General features: G+C 42.0%; 1 protein-coding gene across 1 annotated transcript in view; it reads right to left on the reverse strand.

Annotated features, from left to right (window-relative positions):
* Positions 1 to 25,024, reverse strand: part of SPON1 (spondin 1) — a 250,084-nt gene that overhangs the window by 80,634 nt on the left and 144,426 nt on the right. The window contains exon 6 of the mRNA XM_004418457.3: positions 22,503 to 22,651. Within this exon, the coding sequence (XP_004418514.1) occupies positions 22,503 to 22,651 (149 nt within the window). The remainder of the gene's footprint in view (positions 1 to 22,502; positions 22,652 to 25,024) is intronic.

Here is a 25,024-nt window from a genome sequence, read left to right on the forward strand (position 1 = left end):
GTCTTCAGCAATTTCAATTCCCATCTCCTGCACCACCCTCACTACAGGGCAGGGCAAAGGAAGTGGCAATTGAGCTAGGCTTTGCTGGAAGATGCTATTTATCCAAATGGAAAAGTGGAGAGAAGGGAACAGCATGTGCCAGCACCCAGGGGCATGAATAAGTATGGAGTGTTCTGGAAAACCCCAAGAATGTCTTTGGCTCAGTCTCTGTGGGACAATAAATAAATACATATGCATGTCAGAGTGAATCATTAATTATTTGACCTTTTTATGCAGAACATCTGCAATGATGGCGAGATACTGTCTCGTATTTTGACCTGCTCAGTGCATTTTGATTGTCCAAGTAAAACAAGCAAAAATAAGCTGAACGATGCTTTCTTCATGGCTTCCAATCTGCTTGCAAATCCCAATGGCTTGCCAATATTTCCCAGGATGGAGCTGACTGAGTTGTGGCACAACAAACTGAGAAAAGGAGACCTGTGCAAGTGGAGACCACCACAACCTGGATTTTATTTTCCTTTCAGGAGGTCTTTTGTTTCAGGACAATGAACTGGGGTGAAAGTGCTATACTTGTAGATGTAATTAAAATAGAAGAGCTTCCCTCTTCCCAGTGATTCAAGTCATTGAAATTAATCATCATTGGGCTACTCCAGCAGGCTGCCATGGTCTCTATAGGAAATGCATCTCAAGGTGTCTGCTGCAGCAGCTGCAATTAAAACCTATTGAGCGGTGGGATAAAATGAACTAGACACTTGCCACAATAGCAGAGGCGCTGGATAATAGAGGGATGTGTAATTAACAGATAACTTGAAATGCGGCCAGGGCTTTGTGTAGATTGACACTTTAGTGCTTTTTTTATGGGAACCATCTGATGGTGAAAAATTACTTTACCAACACTAGCCTTGATGTATTTAGACATTTATTGTATTTATTACCGACTTCTTGTGTATGATCGTTCAGTCTTGGAAATATCTATTCTCATTTCATTGCAGGGTCTGTAACAGTTGAATCCAAGGAATAAAAAAAGCAGCCTGATGTCATTTGTTTCCCCACCCAAAGAGTGGGGGTGGGGATTGGTCGTAAGATGACATCCAGTTTGTGTAAGATTCTGTGTTGTTTCTGACTTCTAAACTCTCATTTAATTGAAGAATCCTGTGTAGAAGACAGTAACCTGTGAGAACAAATGACTTTTCCCCAGTTCCTTGAGACCAAAGTATATGTGTGTTTTAAGACAGTATAGTAAAGAAAAAGAAAGAATCCTCGATGTAAATATACTTCACATGACAATTACCTTGAAAGGGAATAAGAAACAAGTATCTCAATGTCTGAAATACTTTTGGAATTCTTACCTATGTCAGTTAGGAAAAGGTTTCACAGCATATAACTTAAAAACCCCAAATGTCATAGCTTAAAACAAGAATAAAGTTTATTTTTCTCTTATGTAAAAAACTTTGTAGGTGGACAATCCAGGGACAAAAAGGGGCATGCTCCCCCCTCTTAAGGACTCCTCTAGGAAATTGCACACATTATTTTTCTTACATTTCATTGGTCAGAATTTAATTTCATGGCTATGGCTAACTCAAGTGAAGCTGGGAAATGTAGTCTTTATTCTGGGTGGTCATGTATCCAGCTAACAATTGGTATTCTGATACTAAAGGATGCAGGAGAATAAACAATGGGGTACACATTAAGTTGATAGTGGCAACTTAGACTTATCCACTTTCTCTGAGTTTCTGCCAGTTCAGTACAGCCAATAAGTCCTTCCTGGGAGACAGTTATTCAGATGAACAAATCTGTTTCCAGAGTTAACGGTTAACAGTATCTGAAGTTGTGGCTCTCCTGCCCTCAATTCCATGTGTGCCAGGTAAAATACTGACATTCTAACAGAGTTTTCCAGAAATCACAATACTTAGCCCTAAACAGTGACCATCAGGTAATGCCCAGAAGGGTCATGACTGCTGTTGTGTGTAGGGGGCAGAGGTCCTGGGAAATGGCTGCCTCCCAGTCTGAAGGGCTTTAGAGTACAAGCCCCCTACAAACAAGGAGGCATCTGTGCTGGGAAAAGGAGTCTTTCTGAGTGTGAGGGATAACCAAGGCTATTGCAAAAGGGGGAGAGGGAGCTAAGGAGCCCCTTTCTCAGGGCTAAATATGGAGGACAACAGCTCAAGGGAGCATTTGGTTTCCATCACAGCCTGGGCATGAAGAATGGTAGCTCAGGAACCAGAATTCAAAACTGTCGTAAGTTTCTGGAACCTTTGTCGTTTTTCTGCCTGTGTTTTTCTCTTACCCTTCGTCTCCATAGTGATGACAGTAAAATCCTTAAATCATAAAGAGCTCACAAGGATGTCTTCAGAATCAGTGAAGAAAGAGGGGGCTTAGGATGCTGGAACCCTGCACTTTGCCAGGTGTGGTAGGGAGAATTTGGAGGAATAGAGAGAGGGAAGGCATCAACTCCTGAAGGAAAGGAAAGAGAGTTTAAAGATGCTGAATGGAGCAAAAAAAGGAAAATGACAGCCTGGGGAGCCACCCACCACCACCGCCACCTCCTCCCCAAGCAGCAGGCAGTGGATATGACAGAAAGGACTCCTTACCAACTCCCAAGTTCCATGACAAAGGAAGCAGTTAGTGTGTGGTGAAGACGTGAGTTCTGGATTCTGATGACCAGGACTTGAATTCTGTGTCTAACATTACTATCTATAAGATAAGCCTTTGGGCAAGTCATTTCACTCTTCTGAGTCTCAATTTCCTGAGGTATAACGTGAGGACAGTAATAGTACCACTTAATAGGGTTAAGAAGATTCAATGAGATGATTTATGTAAAGTGGTTAGCAGTCTGGCACTTGGTAACACACAAAAAGTTCAGTGTTGTTATTACTAAATTTAGGCAATATTGCAGATTGGTGAAGGAGCTATTTTCAATCATTCTGAAATTACGCCAATGAATGAATACGAAGGATAAGATCCTTCTGGTGGCAAGGTGACTTCAAGGTGGCAGGAAGGTGGCAAGGAAGGTGACTTCAAATAGACAATATTCAACCCAAGCCTGAGCAAATGAACTATCCTCATTAGCAGTCCTGTAGAAGCTTTCTTCACTCTCTGCCACTCCATCTCCTTGCAGGACTAACCAGTGTTTGTCATGCCCTCTGTAGTGAACACCAACAGAGGCCCTGCATGCTGAATGCTTCAGCTGTGGGCCGTTCTTTGCTAGAGCAGCACACATGCTCCTGCAGTGTATGTTTACTAAGAGTAAGTTGTGTATGTTCCCAAACCTCCTTATGCCAGTTCTTCTTATGCTGTATTTATAGAATTTAGTTAATTTTTTGGAGTTGATAAGAAACGAGTGAGAAAAGGAAGGCATTATTTTATGACTGATTTGAAAGGACTTAATAAAGGTAAGTTGCTAAAAATACTGCATAATTAGGTGAAAACAAGATAACTGTCAAAGATTGAGAAAAGTTGTAAAAATCAGGGGTTCTCCACTCAGATTGCTTTGCAAGTGTCTTTATGTACTAGATCCACTGTCAAGAAGGCTAAACTAGAAATCAAGGATGATGAAATTTTAGGGTGATTTATATTTGTGACTGAAAGTACACTTATACGATATGATTTAAGTTAAACTATTTGACATTTCCACGTATTAATTTTTATTATTCCCTGCTGTAACACATTCTTTTTTAGATTACAGTAATCACCTACTGGTCCCAGTTGAGTTGGACTGGAGGGCATCTACCACACTAGACATTCCTATGTATACGTTGGTTGGTGCTCAATATATAGCCAACATAGCTCATTTTATATTTTTAGAAAATCTTCATTATTTTAATATAATTCCTTTTCAGACATCAAGAAAATCTTTAATAATGCCTGATTCACATCTAATGTCTCAAACATTAAAAAAATGTGGCATCAATTCATGATATCTTAGAGGTAAGAATCATTCAGAGTTCTACTAGTTGAGTACTATAAAGTATTATTTATTTTAAATCCATAGAGGGTTTTTTTTTTAATTTTAAGAGTTGGAATATTTGGAAAAATCGATACCCAATTTTCTTAGCACTAATCATGACATACTTAGCAAATCTGTCACTCACATGCAATAGGCATCAATAAGTCAGAAAGTAAAGCTCCAAGACAACTAGGTTGAGTTCAAACTCAGGGGCAGGTGGTTCCTTTGTAGTGGGGTTTTGAGTGAGAAGCTGGAGACAGAAAAAGAATGCTTTGATTAGCAGGAAAGAGACTTCAGTGCAGAGGAAAATCTGTCAATCTAACTACCAGAGCATTATAAGCCCCTTCCCCACCGCATAATTTTGCCAAGGCACTCACACTGAAGGACGTTACACCTGGTGTAATACTGTATTTTCCAATATAAATTAGGAATGGAAACAATTAGCAAATATAATTTACACAACAAATGTAACTTTAAGGGGGAGCTTTGAACAATTACAGACAAAAAGACATAGAGTTCTCTACACTTAGCACATTAGTACCGATACCAGAAAGCAGGATTGGGTTGAAGACAAAGGATCAGAATGATGTCAGGGACACTGCTGTATGTTGGAGAGACAGAACCCAACTGCTTAAAGAAAAGATTCTAGTTTTGCCTCCAACAATGGTAAATTAGCTTGTATCAGACCAGCAACCTGCCAAGAATAACTAGATAAGACGGATAAAACAAAACAAAACAACTTGGTTTAAAGCATTGGAGAGCTCTCAATGCAGCCAGGACTTCAAGCCCAAGATCCTGGAGAGAAGGGAAATGTGTAGAAGTGAGTCAGATATTCTGAGCTGCTTTTTCCCTTTAGGCACTGGATTTTTTCATCACTCATACGAGGCTAAGAGGCTGAGAAGCTGAGCATAGCTTTTGGCAGTTTCACAGGACTGGAGAGAGAAAATGAAAGCCAAGATCCTGAAAAGAAAGGAAGGACAGAGAAGTGAGCCCAACACTTGGCTTGCTTTTCCTTCTGAAGCAGTTGCTGATTTGTAAGTCACAGGATAGAAAGTTTGCAAATCTGAGTAGAAATTAGTAGCAAAGAGGTTGAACAGAACTTTCAGAAGCCTCATCTTTTGAGAAGATTAAAATTGGAAGTCAAAAACCATAAGGAGGAGAGACACTGGTAAGCACCCCAGGCTTTCAGTTAGGACCCCAGAAGAGCTACACTCCTGGAATAAGGGTAAATTAGAAATAAAACAGCTCTCACAAAGACTGAAATTCAGCTTCAAAACAGCCCAACCGAAGATTTGATTAAAGTGATCTGCCTACTCTACTTGCTAGAAGCAGAAGTAAGACTTCTGCAAGGGAAGATAATGTCAGCCAGAGCCTCTGCAATTTTTCATACACAATGTCTGGCATTCAGTAAAAAATTATCTGACATACCAGGAAACTGGACCAAGGCAAAAAGACAATAGAAACAGATCTACAGATAATCCAGATATTGTGAATATCAAACCCGGATTTAGACCAAAACTGTGATTAATATGTTCAAAGAAACAAAAATCAAAATGGAGAATTTTAGCAACATATTGGAATTTGTAAAAAAGAATCAAATGGAAATTCTAGAACTGATAAATATGATAACTGGAATTAGGAACTAACAGGTTTAACAGTAGTTTAGACCAGCAGAAGAAAGGATTAGGAAATATCCAGACTAAAGTATGGAGGGAAAAAATGATGGCGGATATAGAAAAAAACCCATATGAAACAGATAGGAAATGATACAAAAATTTAACGTATGTGTAATTGGAGTCCCAGACTTAGAGGAAAGAGAAAATTGGGGCAGAACCAATCTTTGAAGAAATAATGGCCAGAATTTTCCAAAACTGACAGAAGATATCAAGTCATAGATTCAAGAAGTGCTACAAACCCCCAAAAGAATAAATAAATTAATACAAAAACCCCACCCCAAAGCATGCAGTACGACTGCCGAAAACCAGAGACAAAGACAAAATCTTAAAAGCAGCTACAGAAAAAGATATGTTATCTTCAAAACAGCAACACTGCCGAAAACCAGAGACAAAGACAAAATCTTAAAAGCAGCTACAGAAAAAGATATGTTATCTTCAAAACAGCAACAGTCAAACGGATGTGACTTCTCAACAAAATGATGGAAGCCAAAGGCAGAGAGGAGTGGTATCTTCAAAATACTGAAAAAAAATAATTGCCAACTTACTTATTAAAAAATATCCTTCAAACGTGAAGGAAGGTAATGACATTTTCAGACAAAAACTGACCAAATTTTTGCCTGCAAATTCTCACTAAAAGCAATGCTAAAGGAGTTCTCCAGGTGGAAGGAAATGATCCTTGAAGGAAAATGGAAATGCAAAAAAGAAGAAAAGGCAACAGAAAGGGTTAATGTATTGGTGAGGCTAAATGGATATTGTACAAAACAACACCAATAATGTCTTGTAGTGCTAAAATATATGCAAAATTTAGTTATTTGGCAACAATAATACTTAAGGTGGCAGTGGGGTGAGAGGAATGAAAGTATTCTAAGGTCCTTGCATTGTCCTGGAAGTAGTAAAAGTATATTAGATGCTAATATATTAGACTCCAGTAAGTTGAGGGATGCATGTTGTAAAAGAATGCATGGAGGAGAAGAATGCAAAATTAATAAGCTAAAACTAACAAATGCAAAAACAAATAAGCTAATAAAATAAAGCCCTAACCCAGGCCAGACACCGACCCTGCAACAAAACACCGGTGCTCTCTTAGGCCCTAATTTGGAGGGCTTTGGAATTAAGCTCAGACCCACTTCTTTGTGGTTAGATTTGTATACTATATATACTTGATATATATATTTGCTCAAGTTTGGGATCACTAATCTGCACGCAGGGGTGAGTTTCAAATTATCAGCAAATCCATTTGAGAAAGAAAACCCTTTGGACATCGGGTATAGAAGAAAACCTCATTTTGAGAGACCCAACCGTATCTGCAGTCATGATCTCAGACCATCAGCCAGATGAGCACATCCTTTATATTTGCTTTGATTCTTGAATACATTCTGCAGGGAGTTCATTACATTTCAAAGAATAAATTAATTTTGCTCCAGATAACACATACATATCTGTCAGTGCTTGTTGGTTAAATGTATGCATCTGTGAAATCCTATGAAATACTTAGTGTCTACACCCTATTACTGATGAGCAAATAGTCCCCCATTCCCTATTCGCCACCAAAAAAATCCCAATAAGAATCTGATGTGTTTCTTTGCATTTAAAGGCTATTTCAAAAAAGATTCCAGTTCGCCCAGCGCTACCCCAGTGAGCTGCTCTGAGGAGCTGTAGTTACCAATGAACAGGCTGCCCATAAGGTACATGGATCAATGCCCTTTGGAATTGTACTGGCTTGCCAGTTAATAGATTTCTGGTGTTCTTTACCCATTGATTAATGAAGCAGTAATTTTGCTTTTGAATAGGAAGATAAATTAAGAAGTACTGTAACTGGAGCCTACTGGGAAATAGGTTGTAGTTTGGAGAACTGGTGCTAACTGTGGACACAAAGGAGGTGGAATGGCTGACTGTGCTAAAGCATCCTTCTGACAGGGAACTAAGGGCTGGTGTTCAACTTAATGCAACAGACACTTATCAATGTGTGACAATCCACATGTAAAGCCCCACTGGGGTCCAGGGCACAGCCCAGCTCAGACTGACTCTTATGTTGTATTCTTTCTTCCAGAGGCAGATGCAGACATCCATGATACGAGGCAAGAAATGGGCCAAATTGGGATACAAGATGCTCCGGAAGACTGAGGAGGTAGAACAACATGCCTTTGGAAGGACCAGGAAAGGCATCATGACAGAGTGGGATATGGGAGGCTGGGTGGAATTCTGATTGATATAGTTGGGGAATGAAAGCTCTTCTAGGAATGGAGAGGCAACATGAGGAAAAGTAAAGAGCCAGCAAAAAGGAAAGAACTCAAATTCCAGTGCTACTGACTGTTAGCTGTGTGATCTTGGGCTTGTTAGCTAGCTTTTCTGGGCTTTGGTCTTCTCGTCTGGAAAATGAAACTAATAATAATCCCCTTATATGGTTGATGTGAAGATTCATTGAAATAGGTCAGTCTGTAAATAGGTCAATCTATCATAGTGCCTGGTACAGGGTAGAGACTCAATAAATGGAAGCTATAAGCCACATGCTGTTGAAAAAACGACAGCAAGCCTTTGAAAGAAGCATTTGCCTGCCTTCTTTCTGCCTTCCTATTCTGAAGCAAAGACAGTGTACTGCTTTTGGGTTTTCTGCCTCTCTGAACTCTGAGTACTTGAGCTCTTTCAAGGTAAGATCTGTGTCTTATGCTCCCCAGTATGCTTTCCCGCTTACCTCAGGGCACTGACCGCAATAGATGCACAGGAAACATTCACGGAAAGAATGAGTGAATGAACGTGTTCTACCTGACTCCATCTCACCCACAGAGAATCACTTACAGTTTCATAGCGGTATTTCCCACCTCCATACCACCTGGCGTGCTCTTCTCTTTTGTCTACCTGGCAAACTCTCTTCATCCATCAACATTCAGCTCATGGTTTTGTGAGGTCCTTCATTCAAGACAGAATTGGACAGAACCGATACTTTCTCCCTAGTACCCCATGTAACCTTGTACAAAACTCTACCATAATGCCTAGCTCATCATCTTGTAATTATGTGCTTTTCCCTCTGTCTCCCTTAGCCCTCAAAGCCAGGCCTTATAAGCACTATTGGCTACATGGTGTCAAGGGGACATATTGTAATGTGGGGGCAGAATCTGAGGAGGCAGCGGAATGTCTCTCCATGAGATGGGGCTCCGGTTTCTTCTGTTTGTTTTTTCCTATCCTAAGGAAAAATTGCTATGTTTACATAGTTACAGAACAATTGGAAGTGTGACTTATGGTTCTATAATTTCTGTAGCTAATTTCATATACTGTGAAGTTTCAGAGACAATTTAATTTCTCTCCTTCTCTGAGACAAGGATTTTAAGTTGCTGCACGGGGTACAGAGCGCATTATAACCCAGGAGGGTGATGTCATGTGTCTCCCACACTGGGTTTTATTCATCTCTGTGCTTTTCAGGCCAAGCACGGGGTCTCGCTCAGTGCTTTGCACACAATAGATGTCAATAATTATTAGTTGAATGAACGAATGCCCTGGTCTCTGGTCACGTCCCTGTTCAGAAACCCTCAATGGCTGCCCTATTCCTACTGGTCTACATGTAATCTCCACAGCCTGGTATTCAAGTTCGTTCATGAGATGACCCCAACCTCCCTTTACAGGCCATCCCCCACCCCTTTATGCCACTCATCTCTCACTCCAGGCCAGCTGGACTACTGGGTGGGTGGCTCTTGGTTCAATGGAGGGCATCTTCTATGGGCTGGAAGAACTTGTTTGCATGGGAAATGCCAGGCTTAGCTTCAGGAGAGCTCCAGGATGAGAGAACTGAAGAACTGTACAGACAGGAGGGGCATTCCACAGATGCCCTGACCAGAGGTGGGAAATGAACAGCACATTCTCAAAATAGACCTAAAGACCAGATGTAGTGGTGGCGAGGGATACAGCTCTTGGACAGCTACCCCATTCAACCAAAGGGCATGTACTGGCCACATTCCTAACATGCTCAGTTCATGAATCCATCTTCATACAGAGAAAGTGGCAACAAAAACTGCTACCCTGGTCCTGATGGTCCAGCAACAGGGAGACGAGAAAGGAGCTAATATTTTTTGAGCATCAAAATGTTGAATTTAATGCTGCTCATGAAACCTCAACTTCCCAAGGCAGAGGAAGGTCCTGCTCTGTGCCGGCAGGCTGCCCTGCACTTGACTTTCCTGCCCAAACTGCACTGTGTTGTCATCACCTATTTCTATGTCAATCTGTCCCAAGAGACCAAGAGCCTCTTAAGAACAAGTGATTTCCCAAATATGGTGTTTGACACATGAATGAATGAATGAAGTCTATGCTAGTTGCATACACCTTTTTTAACCACTAGATGGCAAATATTCATTGGAAAGTCCAGCTATAAAATGTCTCAGAAACACAGAGTCTGGTGAAAACGAAGTAAGTTTTTCAGTACACTGGATGAGTATGTACAACAGGGTGAAATTTTCAGGGCTGCCTATGCCTCCTCTCTTTTAGCAGAGAGAGGAGAAAGTACTACATGATGTCAGGAGTCCCAGGGTGCAGATCTGTGCTGCCATCAGCATTTGGGCAACTCATATATTTTCTGAGCCTCAGTTTTCTCATCCAAAAAAACCTGCGGACTGCGGTGACTTCAGATAAGCATTTATTAGCATCTATGCTGACTCAGGTACTGGCGGTAAAGAGATGGCTCAGAAACCGTCCTTGCCTCCAGAACAATGCTTCTCAACTCTGTAGTGAAAGACCAGTTTGTGGCTGTTTTAAAAATATCCAATCTGTTGCAGACTGTATTTTGGTAAAATATAATTAAAATGTAATAGTGAAAAAAAGTAAAAAAAAAAAAAAAGCAAAAGCATACAAAATCGAAGTTCCGATTCTTTTATTATTAGATTCATTGACATTGTCAAATTGTTATTTCTAAATGCTTATTCTTAACTTCTGAACTTAGCACATCATGACTGGTAGCAAATGGCCAGTAGATGGGCACCAGTCCACAGACCACACTTTGCATAACGCTGACTTAGGAGCTCACACTCTCACGAGAGAGGCTCAGACCAGCTCCTGCAGGACTTGGGCCCATGTATGTGGGACAATCTACAGACAAGATTTTCTTTTCTGCAGGATATTAAACCTTAAAGCATATAGAACCACTGCCTGGTAGTTTCAAAGGTGAAGAAGGGTGGTTGTGATCACTTCTGGAGCCTTTCTGGAGAAAGTTCTGGCCTGTCTTCTCTGATCCTTTAAGACATCAGGCCCTCCTAGGCCATGTGGCCACCAGAAGGGGCTTTGGGCTCCTTTCAGCCCTTCCCATCCTGTCTGGGCTTCCAGGGTCTTTGTGTTTGTGGCCTCGCCCCTCAGACCTGAGGCCAGGCACCAACTTTGACCTGTGCTTTCCTCCTTGGTCATGATTCATACTCTTTCTGTGAGTATACTGCTTCAGTCCAACTGGATGATAAATCTCTACCTCCGAACAGCCCAGTCCCTGTGACGGTGTGCTCAGGGGGGTTTTCAGTGCACACTGGCACCACATTGGCCTGACTCCATGACCAGAGTCCAGACAAGCTCTGTCGGTCACCAGGGTGAGAACAATCCACCAAGGACACACATTGTGCTTTCTTATGTGGTGTCTTTCAAAGATCCCTAAGCTTAGGTGTTTGGCTTATTTCTTTTTTATTTCAACTATAAAATCATCACTTTTTGAATAGATATTGCAATAACATGGTATAACATTCAAAAGGCACGAAAGGCATACATTAAAACGTTCCCTCCTCTTCATATCCCACAATGTCTTAGTGGTAACCACTATTCAAACTCTTACATACTCGTCAGGAGATGTAAGCACACGTCTTTAACAAGATAACACAAATGGAACAACCATAAATAATCTGCTGCACTTTCTTTTTTAACTAAACGATTTGTCTTGTCTATGTCTAATCTCAAATTCTCATTTTAATTTAACTGGTCCCCTATTAATGGATATTTAAGTTTTCCCACTCTTTCTGTTATAAGCAATGCCCAGTAAATAGCACGTTCCTGTATGTGAGTATATCTGCAGATATAAATTCCTGGGTAGGAGCCACTGACTCAGAGAAGTGTGCCCTCCACAGAGTTCCCCAATCGGCACTGCCACCATCAGCATATGAAAGCGTCTATTTTCGACACCTCCATCAACATATGGTTATCACGAGTCTAATAGATCAAAAACTGTAGCTCTGTGGAATGAATTTGCATTTCCGTAATTTCAAATAAGGTTGAGCATCTTTTAAAATGTCTAAAAGTCATCTAATTTCCTTTACTGAGAAGTATCCATGAGTTTGGATCATATTTCTATTGGTTTATTGGTCTTTTAAAGATTGACCCATAAGAGTTCTTTATATATTAAAGAAATTAGCCTTTTGTTTACTGTGTGGGCTACAAATGGCCAGCCCTGATGGTCTACTGGTTAAGATTTGGTGCTCTCACTGCCACAGCCCAGGTTTGTTTCCTGGCCAGGGAACCATACCACCCATCGGTCAGTTGTCATACTATGGCGGCTGCATGTTGCTGTGATGCTGAAAGCTATCCCACCGGTATTTCAAATACCAGCAGGGTCACCCATGGTGGACAGGTTTCAGCAGAGCTGCCAGCCTAAGATAGACTAGAAAGAAGGACCTGGCTACTCACTTTTGAAAAAACTGGCCATAAAAACCCTATGAATAGCAGTGGATCACTGTCTGATAGAGCGCCAGAAGGTGAGAGGATGGCGCCAAAAGACCGGGCAGGGTTCAGCTGTGCTGTCCACAGGGTTACTAGGAGTCGGAATTGACTCCACGGCACTAACAACAAATGGGCTGTAAATATTTCCCCTTACTTTGTCCTTTATCTTTAATATTTTTAAATAATATTTTCCACAATTAAAAATGTTTTTAGTTTACTTTATCAATCTCTTCTTTTATGACCTCTGAGTTTTGTGACATGCTTGGAAGGGGCTTTGCTCTAGATTATAAAAATGATTTTCTCATGTTTTCTTCTAATGCTTTTATGTCGTCATTTTTAAATGTTTAAATCTTTGATATATTTGGAGTTTATTTTCATTTAAGGATGGAGGTATGGAGCAAGTTGTTTTTTTCACGGCTTCCAGCTGTGCCATTAACATTTATTAAATAATCTACCTTTCCCCAAGTGATATGAAATTATACTTTTTTCATATACTTAATTTCAAATGAATTTGGGTCTATTTCTGGACTTTCTATTAGATTCTATTAATCTGTCTACTCATGCTCTAGCTTCACACAGTTTTATTTAATGTAGTTTTATAACGTAGTTTTTAGTATCTGGTTTGGCTAGTCTTCTCCCTCCAAATCATTCTCTTTCAGACGTTTTCTGGCTATTCTTGACTATTTAGTTTTTCATTTCCATAGAATCAGCCTGTATAATTTAAAAAGTATTTGATATTTTGGGGGAGAGCACATTAAATTTACAGATTAAGTTTGGAGTATTGGTTTTTTGGAATATTCAGTTTCTTATCAAAGTTCTCCTTGTTTATTTAAATAATATTCTTTTAAAAAGGTAACATGTATATGTACAAACAGTACAAAAGGGCATATGGTGAAATGTGAACACACCTTTCAGTTCTGACCCCTATTCTCCCAGTTTGCTCTAGAGACAGTGTGTTCCTGGTGTGTGTTCATAGAGAGAGTCCATGCATATAAAATGTTATACATGCATATAATCATTTGACTTCGACCCACCTGCCTTTTTTCCCAGATGGCAGCAAGCTAGAGACACTCTTCTTCTTTTTCCCACCTGACAACACGCAGTGGAGAGCATTCTATATTAGTACAGAGCTGCCTTATTCTTTTTAATACCTGCATGGTATTTAACTATATAAAAGCAACCAGAAAAAAAAAAAAAAAGAAAAAAAAAATAAAAGCAGCCAGGATTTTTAATATGTCCTCTATTGATTTAAAAAATTGCTTCTTTCCATCTCTTATTTTTATAAACAATGTTGTCTTCAATATCCTTCCTCAAACACCTTTATGTGAGAATATTTCTAAAAGACAAATTCCTAGATATAGAATGCCTATGTCGAGCTACAAAGTATACATACAATAATGTAAATATACTCAACGCTACTGTACTGTACACTGAAAAATGGTTAAGATGGTAAATATTATGGTATGCATTTTTTCACAATAAAAAGAGAATATGTAGGGCCGGCCCCATGGCTTAGCGGTTAAGTGTGCGTGCTCCGCTACTGGCGGCCTGGGTTCGGATCCCGGGCACACACCAATGCACCGCTTGTCCAGCCATGCTGAGGCCGCGTCCCACATACAGCAATTAGAAGGATGTGCGACTATGACATACAACTATCTACTGGGGCTTTGGGGAAAAAACAAAAAGGAGGAGGATTGGCAATAGATGTTAGCTCAGAGCTGGTCTTCCTCAGCAAAAAGAGGAGGATTAGCATGGATGTTAGCTCAGGGCTGATCTTCCTCACAAAAAAAAAAAGAAAAAAAAGCATATGTACAATTTTGATAGATATTGCCAAATTGCCCTCTCAATCTTAAGGCAATTTATTAATTATTCCCCATTTAAATTTGCCCTCTGTTTTGCAATATTTTGGCTCAGTTGCTGTAAAACTAAATTTTTAGTGAGTTAAATAATATATAAGTGTTGAATAAAATTGTCCCACATTTCCCTCATGGAGAGATTCTCAGAAAAATTCCCAGGAATCGGTGATGCTCTGGTGTAAAACTTCTAAGTTGCTGCTATGAGGCAGGCTCTGCATCCTTCCCACAAAGGCAGCCTGTGCCAGTTTTATTCGAGAATGGGTGTCATCACTGAATCACTCTGGCTACTTGTCCTACTGTGATTTGGATTTGTTTGAAGACTCAACAGAAAGCAAACAAGAGGTTTCATATGACTCAAATTATACCTTTCAAATGATGTTCTAATTTCTGTATCTGAGAATCTTTATTTAACTCCTTTCCTGCTCCCACCCCAGTATCACTTTATTTCTATCAACCACAAGTGCCCACTTACACGCATTCCATAGAGTTAAGCCTTGAATGAGATGGGGAAGGACAAAGGAGGTGTGGATGATAGTATTAATGTAACTGAAATAAAATTGGGCATCCCTGCGGGCCGTGTGCAGCTGGGTGACTCACCTAAAAAATGACACCCAATCTGACTCCAAGAAGCCTTGAAAAGTATTGTAGGTCTTTACTGAATGTTTCTTGCAGAGGCAGCAGAGGGTAAATTACATCACACAATGTTCTGCAAAGTGTACTGCTAAATATTCTCTTTTGATGTCTCTTCTTTTTTATTGTATTTAAAAAAATTTTTTTGTGTGTGAGGAAGATTAGCCCTGAGCTAACATCCACTGCCAATCTGCCTCTTTTTGCTGAGGAAGCAAAAAGGGCTAACACGTGTGCCCATCTTCCTCTACTTTATATGGGACGCGCCACAGCATGGCTCGACAAGCAGTGCGTCGTCGGCGCCCGGGGTCCGAACCTGCGAACCCCAGGCTGCTGAAGCGGAGCACGTGCACTTAACCAGTACGCCACCGGGCGGGCCCCTGATGTCTCTCCTTTTAGAAATCAAATTCACTAAGTCTACTCTGGATCTCCCTTCTCTCCCTGATTTCCACTCCAAATGGCAGCTGCTCATATAGGTCTCTTCTCACTCCTTAAAATTCTAGTTCTGTTTCAGCTTCCTGGCCTTACTGCTCTGCTCACTTCTCCTTTTTCCTGGTCTTCATCTCTAGCAGCTTTTAGGTAGCACAGTTTACCTCTTCTTTCAATTGCATTTCCACCCAATAAAATCAAGGCATCTTCATAGAAGGGGATTATAAATCCTTCAAATTTAATTTTTTGTCCCAATAATAAGAGTAGTAATGGGCTTATACTTCAAGCCAGGTACTGTATGTGTATTATTTCATAGCCAACATAAGCAGCTCATATTCTCATTATCACCATTTTGCAAATGAAGAATCTAAGGCTCAGTGAAGGTTAGTTAGGTAATCTACTCAAGGTCAAAGACTTAGGAAGCCACCTTAAAGCTTACCTACTTGCCCCCTGTACTGTTTTCATGGTTCTTAAGTAACAATGCAAGGTGGCAAGGGCAAATAAGTGGTCTTGACAATGCTCTCGGCCCCCATACTCTTTCTTTGATCTCTGCCTTTCCAAATCGTTATGCTTAGGTCTAGTGATGTCCCTGGTCCCACCTCAATGTCTGAACCAATCTCTAGACACAGCATTTCTCGCCCAGTTGGCTTAGCTCCGCGTCCTGGTGTTCTGCTGATCTCCCCTCTCTTTTGCGCTGAGCCTCTGCTCACGTTAGTGCTCCTCCCTCCTGTGGAATTGACATCCTGCCCTGAATTCTGGTCGTTTGGCTGGGGTTCTGAGACTCGGTTTCATTCTTGCCAAGCCACTCAATCAATTTACCTTCTACCTTTAATTCTCCTTTTAGTATAAACTGCCCTACCCACAGCCCCTATGTAGAGTAATAGGCTGGGTGGTTCTTTACATGGCAGTAGTCACTCATTGGATGAGGGGTAGAAATCTGATGCAGGGGGCACCCTTTCACAGACTGTCCAATGATCAATCTGTCTTTCCCGTGTTTCAACTAAGAGTCACCAGAACTGCTCAGTTGGCTATGGGAAGACAGGAAGAAAGTTGTATAGCCACAATTTTGGGCTATGTGCAACATAAATAAGCACGGACAGCAAGTCTATTGGGAAAGGATGGGGGAAGAGACTCACAGAGAAGAGCATAGAAAAGACCACAGGACTCTGGGGCAGAGGGGAGGGTGGGGAGGGGACAGCGGCAGTGGTTTCCTCAGCCTGACGCCTTCCAGTTATAGCTCTCATCAGGCTTCTTTGTACTCAGTATTAACTTGTGTTCTCATGATTCTACTTTCTCCCTACTATATAGTTTCCTTTGTTCTTGAGTTAGTTTGAGTGGGTTCCTGTTACTTACAATCAAGAGACTTCACTAGACCACCTCCTTCCTTAGGCTGGCAGCCTTGTCCGCATTTCCACCCCCTGGCTGGTGTCCTGTTGCATATGGGAAGATCTCCTGGTCTTGGCTGCCTCTAGGCCTTGTGTTGGAGGTGGCATTGAACTAGCTCCTGTGGGTATCCAGGCAAGGCTATTCCAAGGAAAGGGAAGAGCATGAGCACAGGAATAGAGTTGGAATGGGCATGGAGTTTTATTGTGGCTCCTTTTTGATATGAGGGTGTGGTTATTGTCCTCAAGTTGTTTAGGGTCGACTTTGGGATAGAGGGTTAGGGCCTCTCAGAAGATGACATTGTTGAGCAGCAGGAGGAGGGCCAGGCAGAGACAGAGTCTGGGGGATGGCAAAGGAGCTGTGTCCTTACCTTGTAGGTGTTCTCAGGCTGAGGAGTGATGTGACGAACTTGAACAATTAGAATCATTAACTTTTCTATCTCTTGCAGGGGCTCTTAGGTCTTAGGACAAACCCTTCATTTTACCGATGAGGAAACAGAGACCCAAGAATGAGAACGTAGTAATGACACGTAATGTTTAGTGAGCGCTTTCTACGGGGCAGGCTCTGCTCCAAGCACTTTATAGTTATCAGCTCACTTAGTCCTCACGGTAATTATGGAGTTGGCACTATTACCGTCCTCATCTCATAGAAGTGGAAACTGAGGCACACAGGGGTTAAGTAACTTGCCCACGGTCAAACAGTAAGTAAGTGATGGAGCCAGGATTTGAACCCAGAAAATCTTGACTCAGAGCCAACACTTACAGCTATTATACATTACTACTTCTCACAGGCACTGAAGATCATTGGAGCTTTACTATTATAAATAAAATTGGTAATATGTGTGTGTGTGTGTGTGAGACTTTCTCAACCAGATGAGGCAGCATGTCATGTCCACGGAAAACATCAAAAATCAGGCAATGGTTTTAATTAGAGGAAAGTGATTAAAAGTTTAGAAAAATCAGGAAAAATAAAAGTTTAGTGGCTATCTATTATCTCCAAGGATTTAAAGGAGATGAGAAAAGAAAATTCTCAAACCTTTTCTGCCGGTTCTCAGAGCCTTATAAACTCTTTCAACTTTAAAGAAAAAGAACACCTGCTTGTGTATTGATTCTTGAGCCACAGGTGGTGCAATAACCCTGCTGGCTGGCTTGAGTAATCTGCCAAAGCCAGGCCTCCTGAAGATGAAATAATGCCTATATTAGGGTCCACCAGTATCTGACTTCTTACAGTCAGGGAAGCCTTGAATCCAGAGAAATATAAAAGCTGCAGTGTTGTTTCTAGTGCATTTTTCATGAATGAGTGGCCATTCACAGCTCATGGTTTTATGCAAGAGACATTCATGGCTCGCTTGTCAATTAATCAATTCAGGTATTTGTGGGGCATCTGCTATGTGTGAGACACTCTATTAGGCACTGGAGATATTAGGTGGACATCTGGAAACATGAAAGACTGAGCTGATGCAGAGATTCCCCTAAAGAAACAAGTACATTGTACGGCAATAGTTATTTATGGATCTGCCTGTCCCACCCAATCTGGGAATTTCTCCCGAGTGGAGATAACGTGGTCCTTCATTCAGGTCTCTGGTCTCATGTTGTGCCCCATACCCACTCACTCTCTCTCCTATTGCCACACTAGTCTTCTCTTAGTTCTTCAAGCACAATAAGCTCTTTTCTACTTCAGGGTCTTTGCACATGCTGTTGTCACCATCTAGAACGATCTTTTCCTTATGCTTTTCTTTTGGGTGTCACTTAATGGTCACTCCTCAAAGAGATGCTCCCTGACCACTTTATCTAAAAAGGTCCATCCCTACCACTATGTCACCTCTTGTTGGTTTCTTTTCACTTACCATAATTTATAATTATTTAACCATTTTTTCCTTGTCTTCTCTGTTAGACTCCATGAAAGCATGGAATGATCTGATCACTGTTGTATCTCTAATGCCTGGCATTTAGTAGGTGTTCAGTAAAGTTATTGAATGAATAAGTTAATATACCCAAGAAACAATTATGAAGCAACTAACACTATACCCAACTCAGAGGATATAGTGATGGAAGCACAGATTTGAACTTTCCAGTTTAGTGAGGGAGAGACATCAAACAAGGACTGACAGTAAATGTGATGATGGTAATGATAGGGGAGGTACAGGGTGCTATGGGAGAACCTGGCAAGGGGACCAATTTTGTAAAGAATTTGGGAAGGCTCCCAGGAAGAAGCAACATTTAAGCCGAGTCCTGAAGGATAAATAGAAGTTCTCTACTTAAAGGGGAACTGGAAGATGTTGGAGGCTGAGAGAAGGCCCAGATGCAAGAAGGGCATGGTCTTTGGAGAGACTGAAAGAGGTTCTGCGTGGGCAAACCTCAGAGCTGCAACAAGAAATAAGATGGGGGAAGTAAGACAAGGCTGGATCATGGAGGGTTTTCAAGCTATGATAAGGAGTTTGGACTTTATCCTAGGGTCAGTTAGGAGCATTAAATATCTTAATTGAGGGAGTGGCATGATCAGATTCGTGTTTTATAAAGTGGCCTTGGGCAGTATGGATAACAGGAAGAGGATTGGAGGTGGGGCGATCAGGAGGGTAGTGCAACAATTTTGGCAAGACATGAAGATGGTTTAGATGGGGCGGTGCTGATGAGGGAGTGACTGGATGAATTTAAGAGAGAAGGCAGCAATTCAGACAGGGGGTAGAATCAAGAACGATGCCTACCTTTCTAGCATGTGTAACATAGTGAATGATTCAGGGGCACCATTTTTGGGCCAGCATCCAGCAGAGAACCAGACACCTAGTATATCTAGTGCCCATGCCATAAATGAGTGCTTAATGAAGTAGAAATGGTCTTAGTGTAACTTTTTCATAACAATGAGTACATATCAGCTCACTTTCAGTTGCTGGGTCTACCCAAAAGTGTGATCTGCCATTTCCTACTGCCTCCACCTGCCTTGGGCTAATCCACAGTCCCCACCAGGACACATTTGCCTCTGTCCCCCTGCTAAGAAGTGTGCATTGTGCCCTCCTCCCACTTACTCTGGCCAGCAGGGTCATTATTGCCAATAATGCTGCTGTAATTTTTCATTGAGTTTCTTGGTGTTTTGCAGTTATAGTAACATTAAAATTTATACATAATAATATTATTACAATTCTCCACTACTAATGGGATTATTATTTTTGTTCATTTGTGTTTGAAAGCTATTAGCATAAGATTTACCTCAAACCATATCTACTGTGATTTTTAACACCCTTGAAACTTGCAGTTGGCGATAAGTCTATCATAAGAGAATGCTAGTAAGCATATAAATGCCTTTCTTGGGAAAAGAGGGCTTTTGATTTTCATCCTGGTTGGACTCAGGTTCTTTGATAGAGTGATTGGTGGGATATAAGTTATTAAAGGCTGAGAACGCCGTGTTAGTTTGTAGTGTGTTCAAACAAGTTCTCGGTTACACAGAGGACACTTTTATATTCTAGGAGGATTCATATTCTTTCTCCTTTTTATGTTGTTTCTTACTTGACTTACAGAAAAATATAATAAACTGTGTGCTTGCAGAGAAGAATATTTAGAACCAGGAATTGTTTGGAGTGAGGGGACCCTGAAATCACTCTATCCAACCGACTTTCCAAGCAGCTGGGGAGCTTGGTGCATTGCTAGTGGAGCAATGGAAACAGGGCTTATTTCAGAGGCTGGAGACAAGTTTCTCCGTGGGGCAGCTATGTGGGGTAGGGAAGCTGGACGGGCAGGGCCAGCTTCATGGGTGTGCAACCTGCAAACTCCCAGGGCCCCGTGCTGTGAAATTCACAGGGTCACAGTCTTGAAATTCTTGATTTGAACAAGTGACTCTGCATTTACACTAGGCCCTGAAAATTGTGTATCTGATACTGGGTCCAGGCTTTGGAGCCAGACAGACTTGGGTTCAAGTTCTGGTATTCTCAAGCTATTGACTGTGCCTCAGTCTCCTTTTCTGTAAAACTAGAATAAGAACATTGTCCTCTCAGACTAGATGTGACAGCTAAAATCAGACATCTGGCACCAGGGGGCCTAAAAGGGGACCCTGAGACATGCTCAGTGGGATTTTTAACTCCTCTATGCAGTACCCATAATTAAACTTATTACCGTGACTTAATGTCAGGAACACTAGCCAGCTGGGATAGGCAGACTGTGTAGTACAGAAGCTAATCCCACGTGTGTGCTGTTTAGGAACACATCAAGCAAAGAACGTTTTCCTAAGGGGGACATTCTAAGGCTGGGGGGTCCCATCTATCATTTTTCAACCTTTTCACTGCTATGACACATGACAGGTAATGGTCACTGGCACAATGTGGTCCCAGTTTCTCACTACTTGTGCATGCTTCCCTTCTCTCCAGAAACCTCTCAAAATAGCCAATGAGTAAGACTGGCATTATTATGAAGATGGCGTTGACCTTGATCTAATTTATTTGCAAACTTCCTTATTTCAACTCTTATTTGTAAAAAATGGTTTTCATCATACCACACAACAGAACTTGACAAGCCAGTGTACAATTCCATGCTTGAGGACTAGGAACATGAACCCTCAGGATGCCAAACAAAGGACAGGCTGGATAGACTAGGACCAATATGGAGCTCTCCACGACCTTGCAGATGAATGTGGCTGTGCTGTAGCCTGAATGAGTGATGCTAGGTATGAGGCATGGCAGCCAGATAGAGAAACGCCAAGTAGTTGGGCAGATAAACCTGTGATGAATAGCATGCAATCTTAAAACATCTGGTTAAACATTTTTTTTTTAAGAATGGAGAAATGACTTTAAATCAAATTAATCAGAAACATAAGCTAATTCCTGAGCATTTTTTGACTCTGGTCCAAAAGGATTCCTCGGGGGATTACAGTAGGAGTCAGGGTGACCTTTGTTGCATTCAATTTAGGGTTTGTAGGAGCTTGGAGTCCAGGTGGTAGACTTCAAGGAGGAGCACTGGGGGCCTCCGCTGTGCTTGGTCTCCTGTGCTGCTCAGGCCTCTGAGCACACGCACATCGTGACTCACGAGCCCAGTGTCTCTGGGGCCTCCTACATTGTCTCAGGAGACGTGGGATGGGAGTGCAAGCAGAGCAACAGGGTTTGCTCTTTCCTTACTCCCTCCTGAGCACTTGTGGGTAGGGAGACATGGCTGACCACCAAGCTCTGTCAGGCCCAAATGGTTTTTGTGGGTAGTGACGGCCAAAACTGGAGTCACCTCTCTACAATACAGCCTGTGAACGGCAATAGAAAAACCGCAGCTCTTCTTTCAAGATCCCTCATCACCCTCTTCCTAGAGATTTGATGAAGGATAATGGCACTGCCAGTCAAACAAATCGGAAAGAATGACAGGCTATTTCTCCCTTATCTCTCAGTGGTATGAGTGGGGACCTAAAGAATGGTACAGCTCCTGGGTCCACATGACATAGTACATGGTACATAAAAGATACTCAGTCCATAATGATTACGACTAATAACCAACTAATTTATCAAACACCTCAAGACATAGTTGCAACAAGCATGTGCCGACAAACGCTTATTTTCGGAAATGGCGATTCTGGCTTAGACAGCTTGAATGTCACTCCCCCAACCCTCTAGAAGATCACAGTAAGAAAACTGTAATCCACTGCATCGGGTCCCAGGAGACCAGAGACATAGCATCCCCAAAATGCGGCCACAGCAGCAGCTTTTAGCACAAGCTGAAGAAAACACAAATGCAGTCAGGGAAAATCTGAGACAACAAGATAGATTTTTGTGCCTCTGTCCTCTACTTGATATTAATCCCCCAAAACTCAAGCGAATAGATGTCACTTCCTATGATACCAATTTTCCAGCACATAGTACTGTAAATTTCAAGCTGTTGGGAAAAATATCTAAGGAGATGCCTTGACTGCCTTTCTGGTTTTTGGTCATTCTGTGATTGTTTTTCTTACCTGTTGCCGAATTTCTTCCTCCATTTTCACTGGTGAGCCCAATTCTGCAACTTGTTTGACGCCTTCGCTTGCATATCCTCCATACTCCCACAGCACATAATTCTTGGAGTGGGATCCGCCAATGATCGCAGACCAGTGATTGGCCCGACCTGGGAAAGCCAATCAGGATGCAGGTATCAGTGTGGCTGTGGCTAAAACATGAATCCCTTAAATAATGGGGAGGAGGTATAATTGGACAACAGTTCAACCAGTGCTGGCTAAGCACCTGCTCTGTGTTAAGTCCTGTGCTAATCAGTGATGAGTAAGACAGTCCCTATAAGCAAGCAAGGCTTGGGAATATGCAAACAGGGCAATGGTAGATGCTTGAACAAGACACAGAGGCAGCCCAGAATGATGACTTCTGTCTGGGAGGGTCTCAGAGAAGAGGACAGAGAATTTTGAAGGCTGATCCAATTTGTAAGACAGAATAGAGAGGAAAGGCTATTTCTGGCAGACTCAGAAACATTAAATAACATTGTGTGTGTTTGGGGATCCACAAGTAATTTAGCATTGCTGTCTCACAGACTGTCAGGGGAGAGTTGGAAATGATGCCAGGGAGGTAGGAAGGAGCCTGCTCATGGATGGCCTTGTTCCAAATGCTTCAGGAGTTTGGATGTCATTTGAAAGGGTCTGAAAACACTGAAGGGTTCTGAGCAGGGGAGTAACACGATTGCATTTGAATTTTAGATAAATCATCCAGGCAGCAGTGTGAAGAATGCATTAGAGGGAGCAGGGGTGTAGAGCTGGGGAGGTGAGCGAGGATCAAAAGGTAAAGGGAGTGAGCGGGGAATAGACTTAGCAATTCCCGGGAATAAGCACTGTTGTCTTTAGCTGGCATTCATGTACCTTCCAGAAGGAGGGGTAGGTGGGATAGCCATGTTAAAGGATGGGGGAGGCAGTTTGGATATGAGGAAGCGACCAGTCCACAGTGGTTTGGTGAGAGTGATGTGTGATGATGACTGTAGTTGGCTGCAGGAAGGAATTAATTGATAACACAGGGGAGAATAGAATAAAATCTGGGCAAGACCAAGACAGACCTTAACCTGAAGATTTTTCAGTCACAGGGGGAGGAAGGAGAGGAACAGAGAGTCAACACCAGCACTACACTAAATTTGTGTTTGCATGTGATGAATATACATACATACATATTTATCACTAAGTTACATACAATTCATCATAGGTTGTCTCAGTTCCCCGCCATTCTTTGGTTGGTTTTATGAAGTCTCAAGTTAAAGATCTGCAAGCATAGCAAAAAGGAAAACTCGAACTGGGTGGACCCAACTGACATTTGCAGTTTCCCACCCTGTGGCCCAGAGTGGGCAGAGCTCTCCACTCCACCCACCACTTAAGTAAATGATTCTGAACAGGCCTGATCCTGTTTACATCTGCCACCTGCTACCCCAGGGCCCTCTGCTCCAGGGGCACCTCAAGAACATGGGCACAACACCACCCTCCTGTCCCGCTGAGGGCAGCCATGCCCCATCTCAGGCAGATGACATCACCATGTGGGTCTGCCCAATTGCTTGCTCATTATTTCCTACACTCAGAGAAATGCGAACTCTGTTTTTATCCGTCATGTCCCTAGAGAAGACAGATGGAGATGCTTCAGCTATTTCTCTAACTCACTTCCTGAGTGGGGAGAATGTCCTACCTGTCATCTAAGCCAAGAGTGCTGCTTATGTAGGGGCAAGGGCTAGGAGCCAGTTGTGACCTTTGTTTCATGATGTGAACACAAAGAGACCAGTTTCAGCATCTCTTGCTCCCCCTGCTCTGTTCCACCAAAATGTCCCTTGTTCCAGACCTATCCTACAGGCAATTTTGTACCTCAGGGGCTTAGCACATGCTGTTCCCTCTGTGCTTTCCTCCTCTTGGCTTGGCCAACTCATTCTTCCTTCATGATTTACCCAGAAGCCTCCCAAGACCACCCTAGACCGATCTAAGCCCTTGTCTTCTGTCTCCCCATACACAAATTACATTTCTGATCACTGTTACACGTCTGTTTTCCCACGAGACTATAAGATCCCTGAGGGACCCTGTCTTCAGGACTGTATTCCCAGTGCCTAGACTGTGCCTGATGCATTGCGAGTGCTTAGTACATGTTTCCTGAAGCATTTCATCCAAACAATCAAATGGGAAGGTGGCAGTTATACGTGCTTGAATCATCTGGGAGCAGGCTTGCACAGATTTGATTCAATGTGATTAAACTCAAGTCTCAGAGCAGCAGAGTTCCTGACACCTACTGGGCTAATGCACGCAGACATCCCATATGCTGTTAAAAAACAAACACTAAACAACAACAAAAAAGAAAGGCATTGGTCTCAGAGCCAGCAGACAGGGATTCAAATCCTGGCACTGCGACTTATTAGCTGTGTAAACTTGGTCAAATTCCATTACTTTATTTCCCTGAGTCTCAGCTCCCTCCTGTGTAATTCAAGGATGATAATGCCTACCTTATGGACCTAGTATAAGAATTAAATTCAATT

Source organism: Ceratotherium simum, chromosome 7 (assembly GCF_057802395.1).
Source record: "Ceratotherium simum simum isolate JZ-2026a chromosome 7, ASM5780239v1, whole genome shotgun sequence".
NCBI lineage: Eukaryota > Metazoa > Chordata > Mammalia > Perissodactyla > Rhinocerotidae > Ceratotherium > Ceratotherium simum.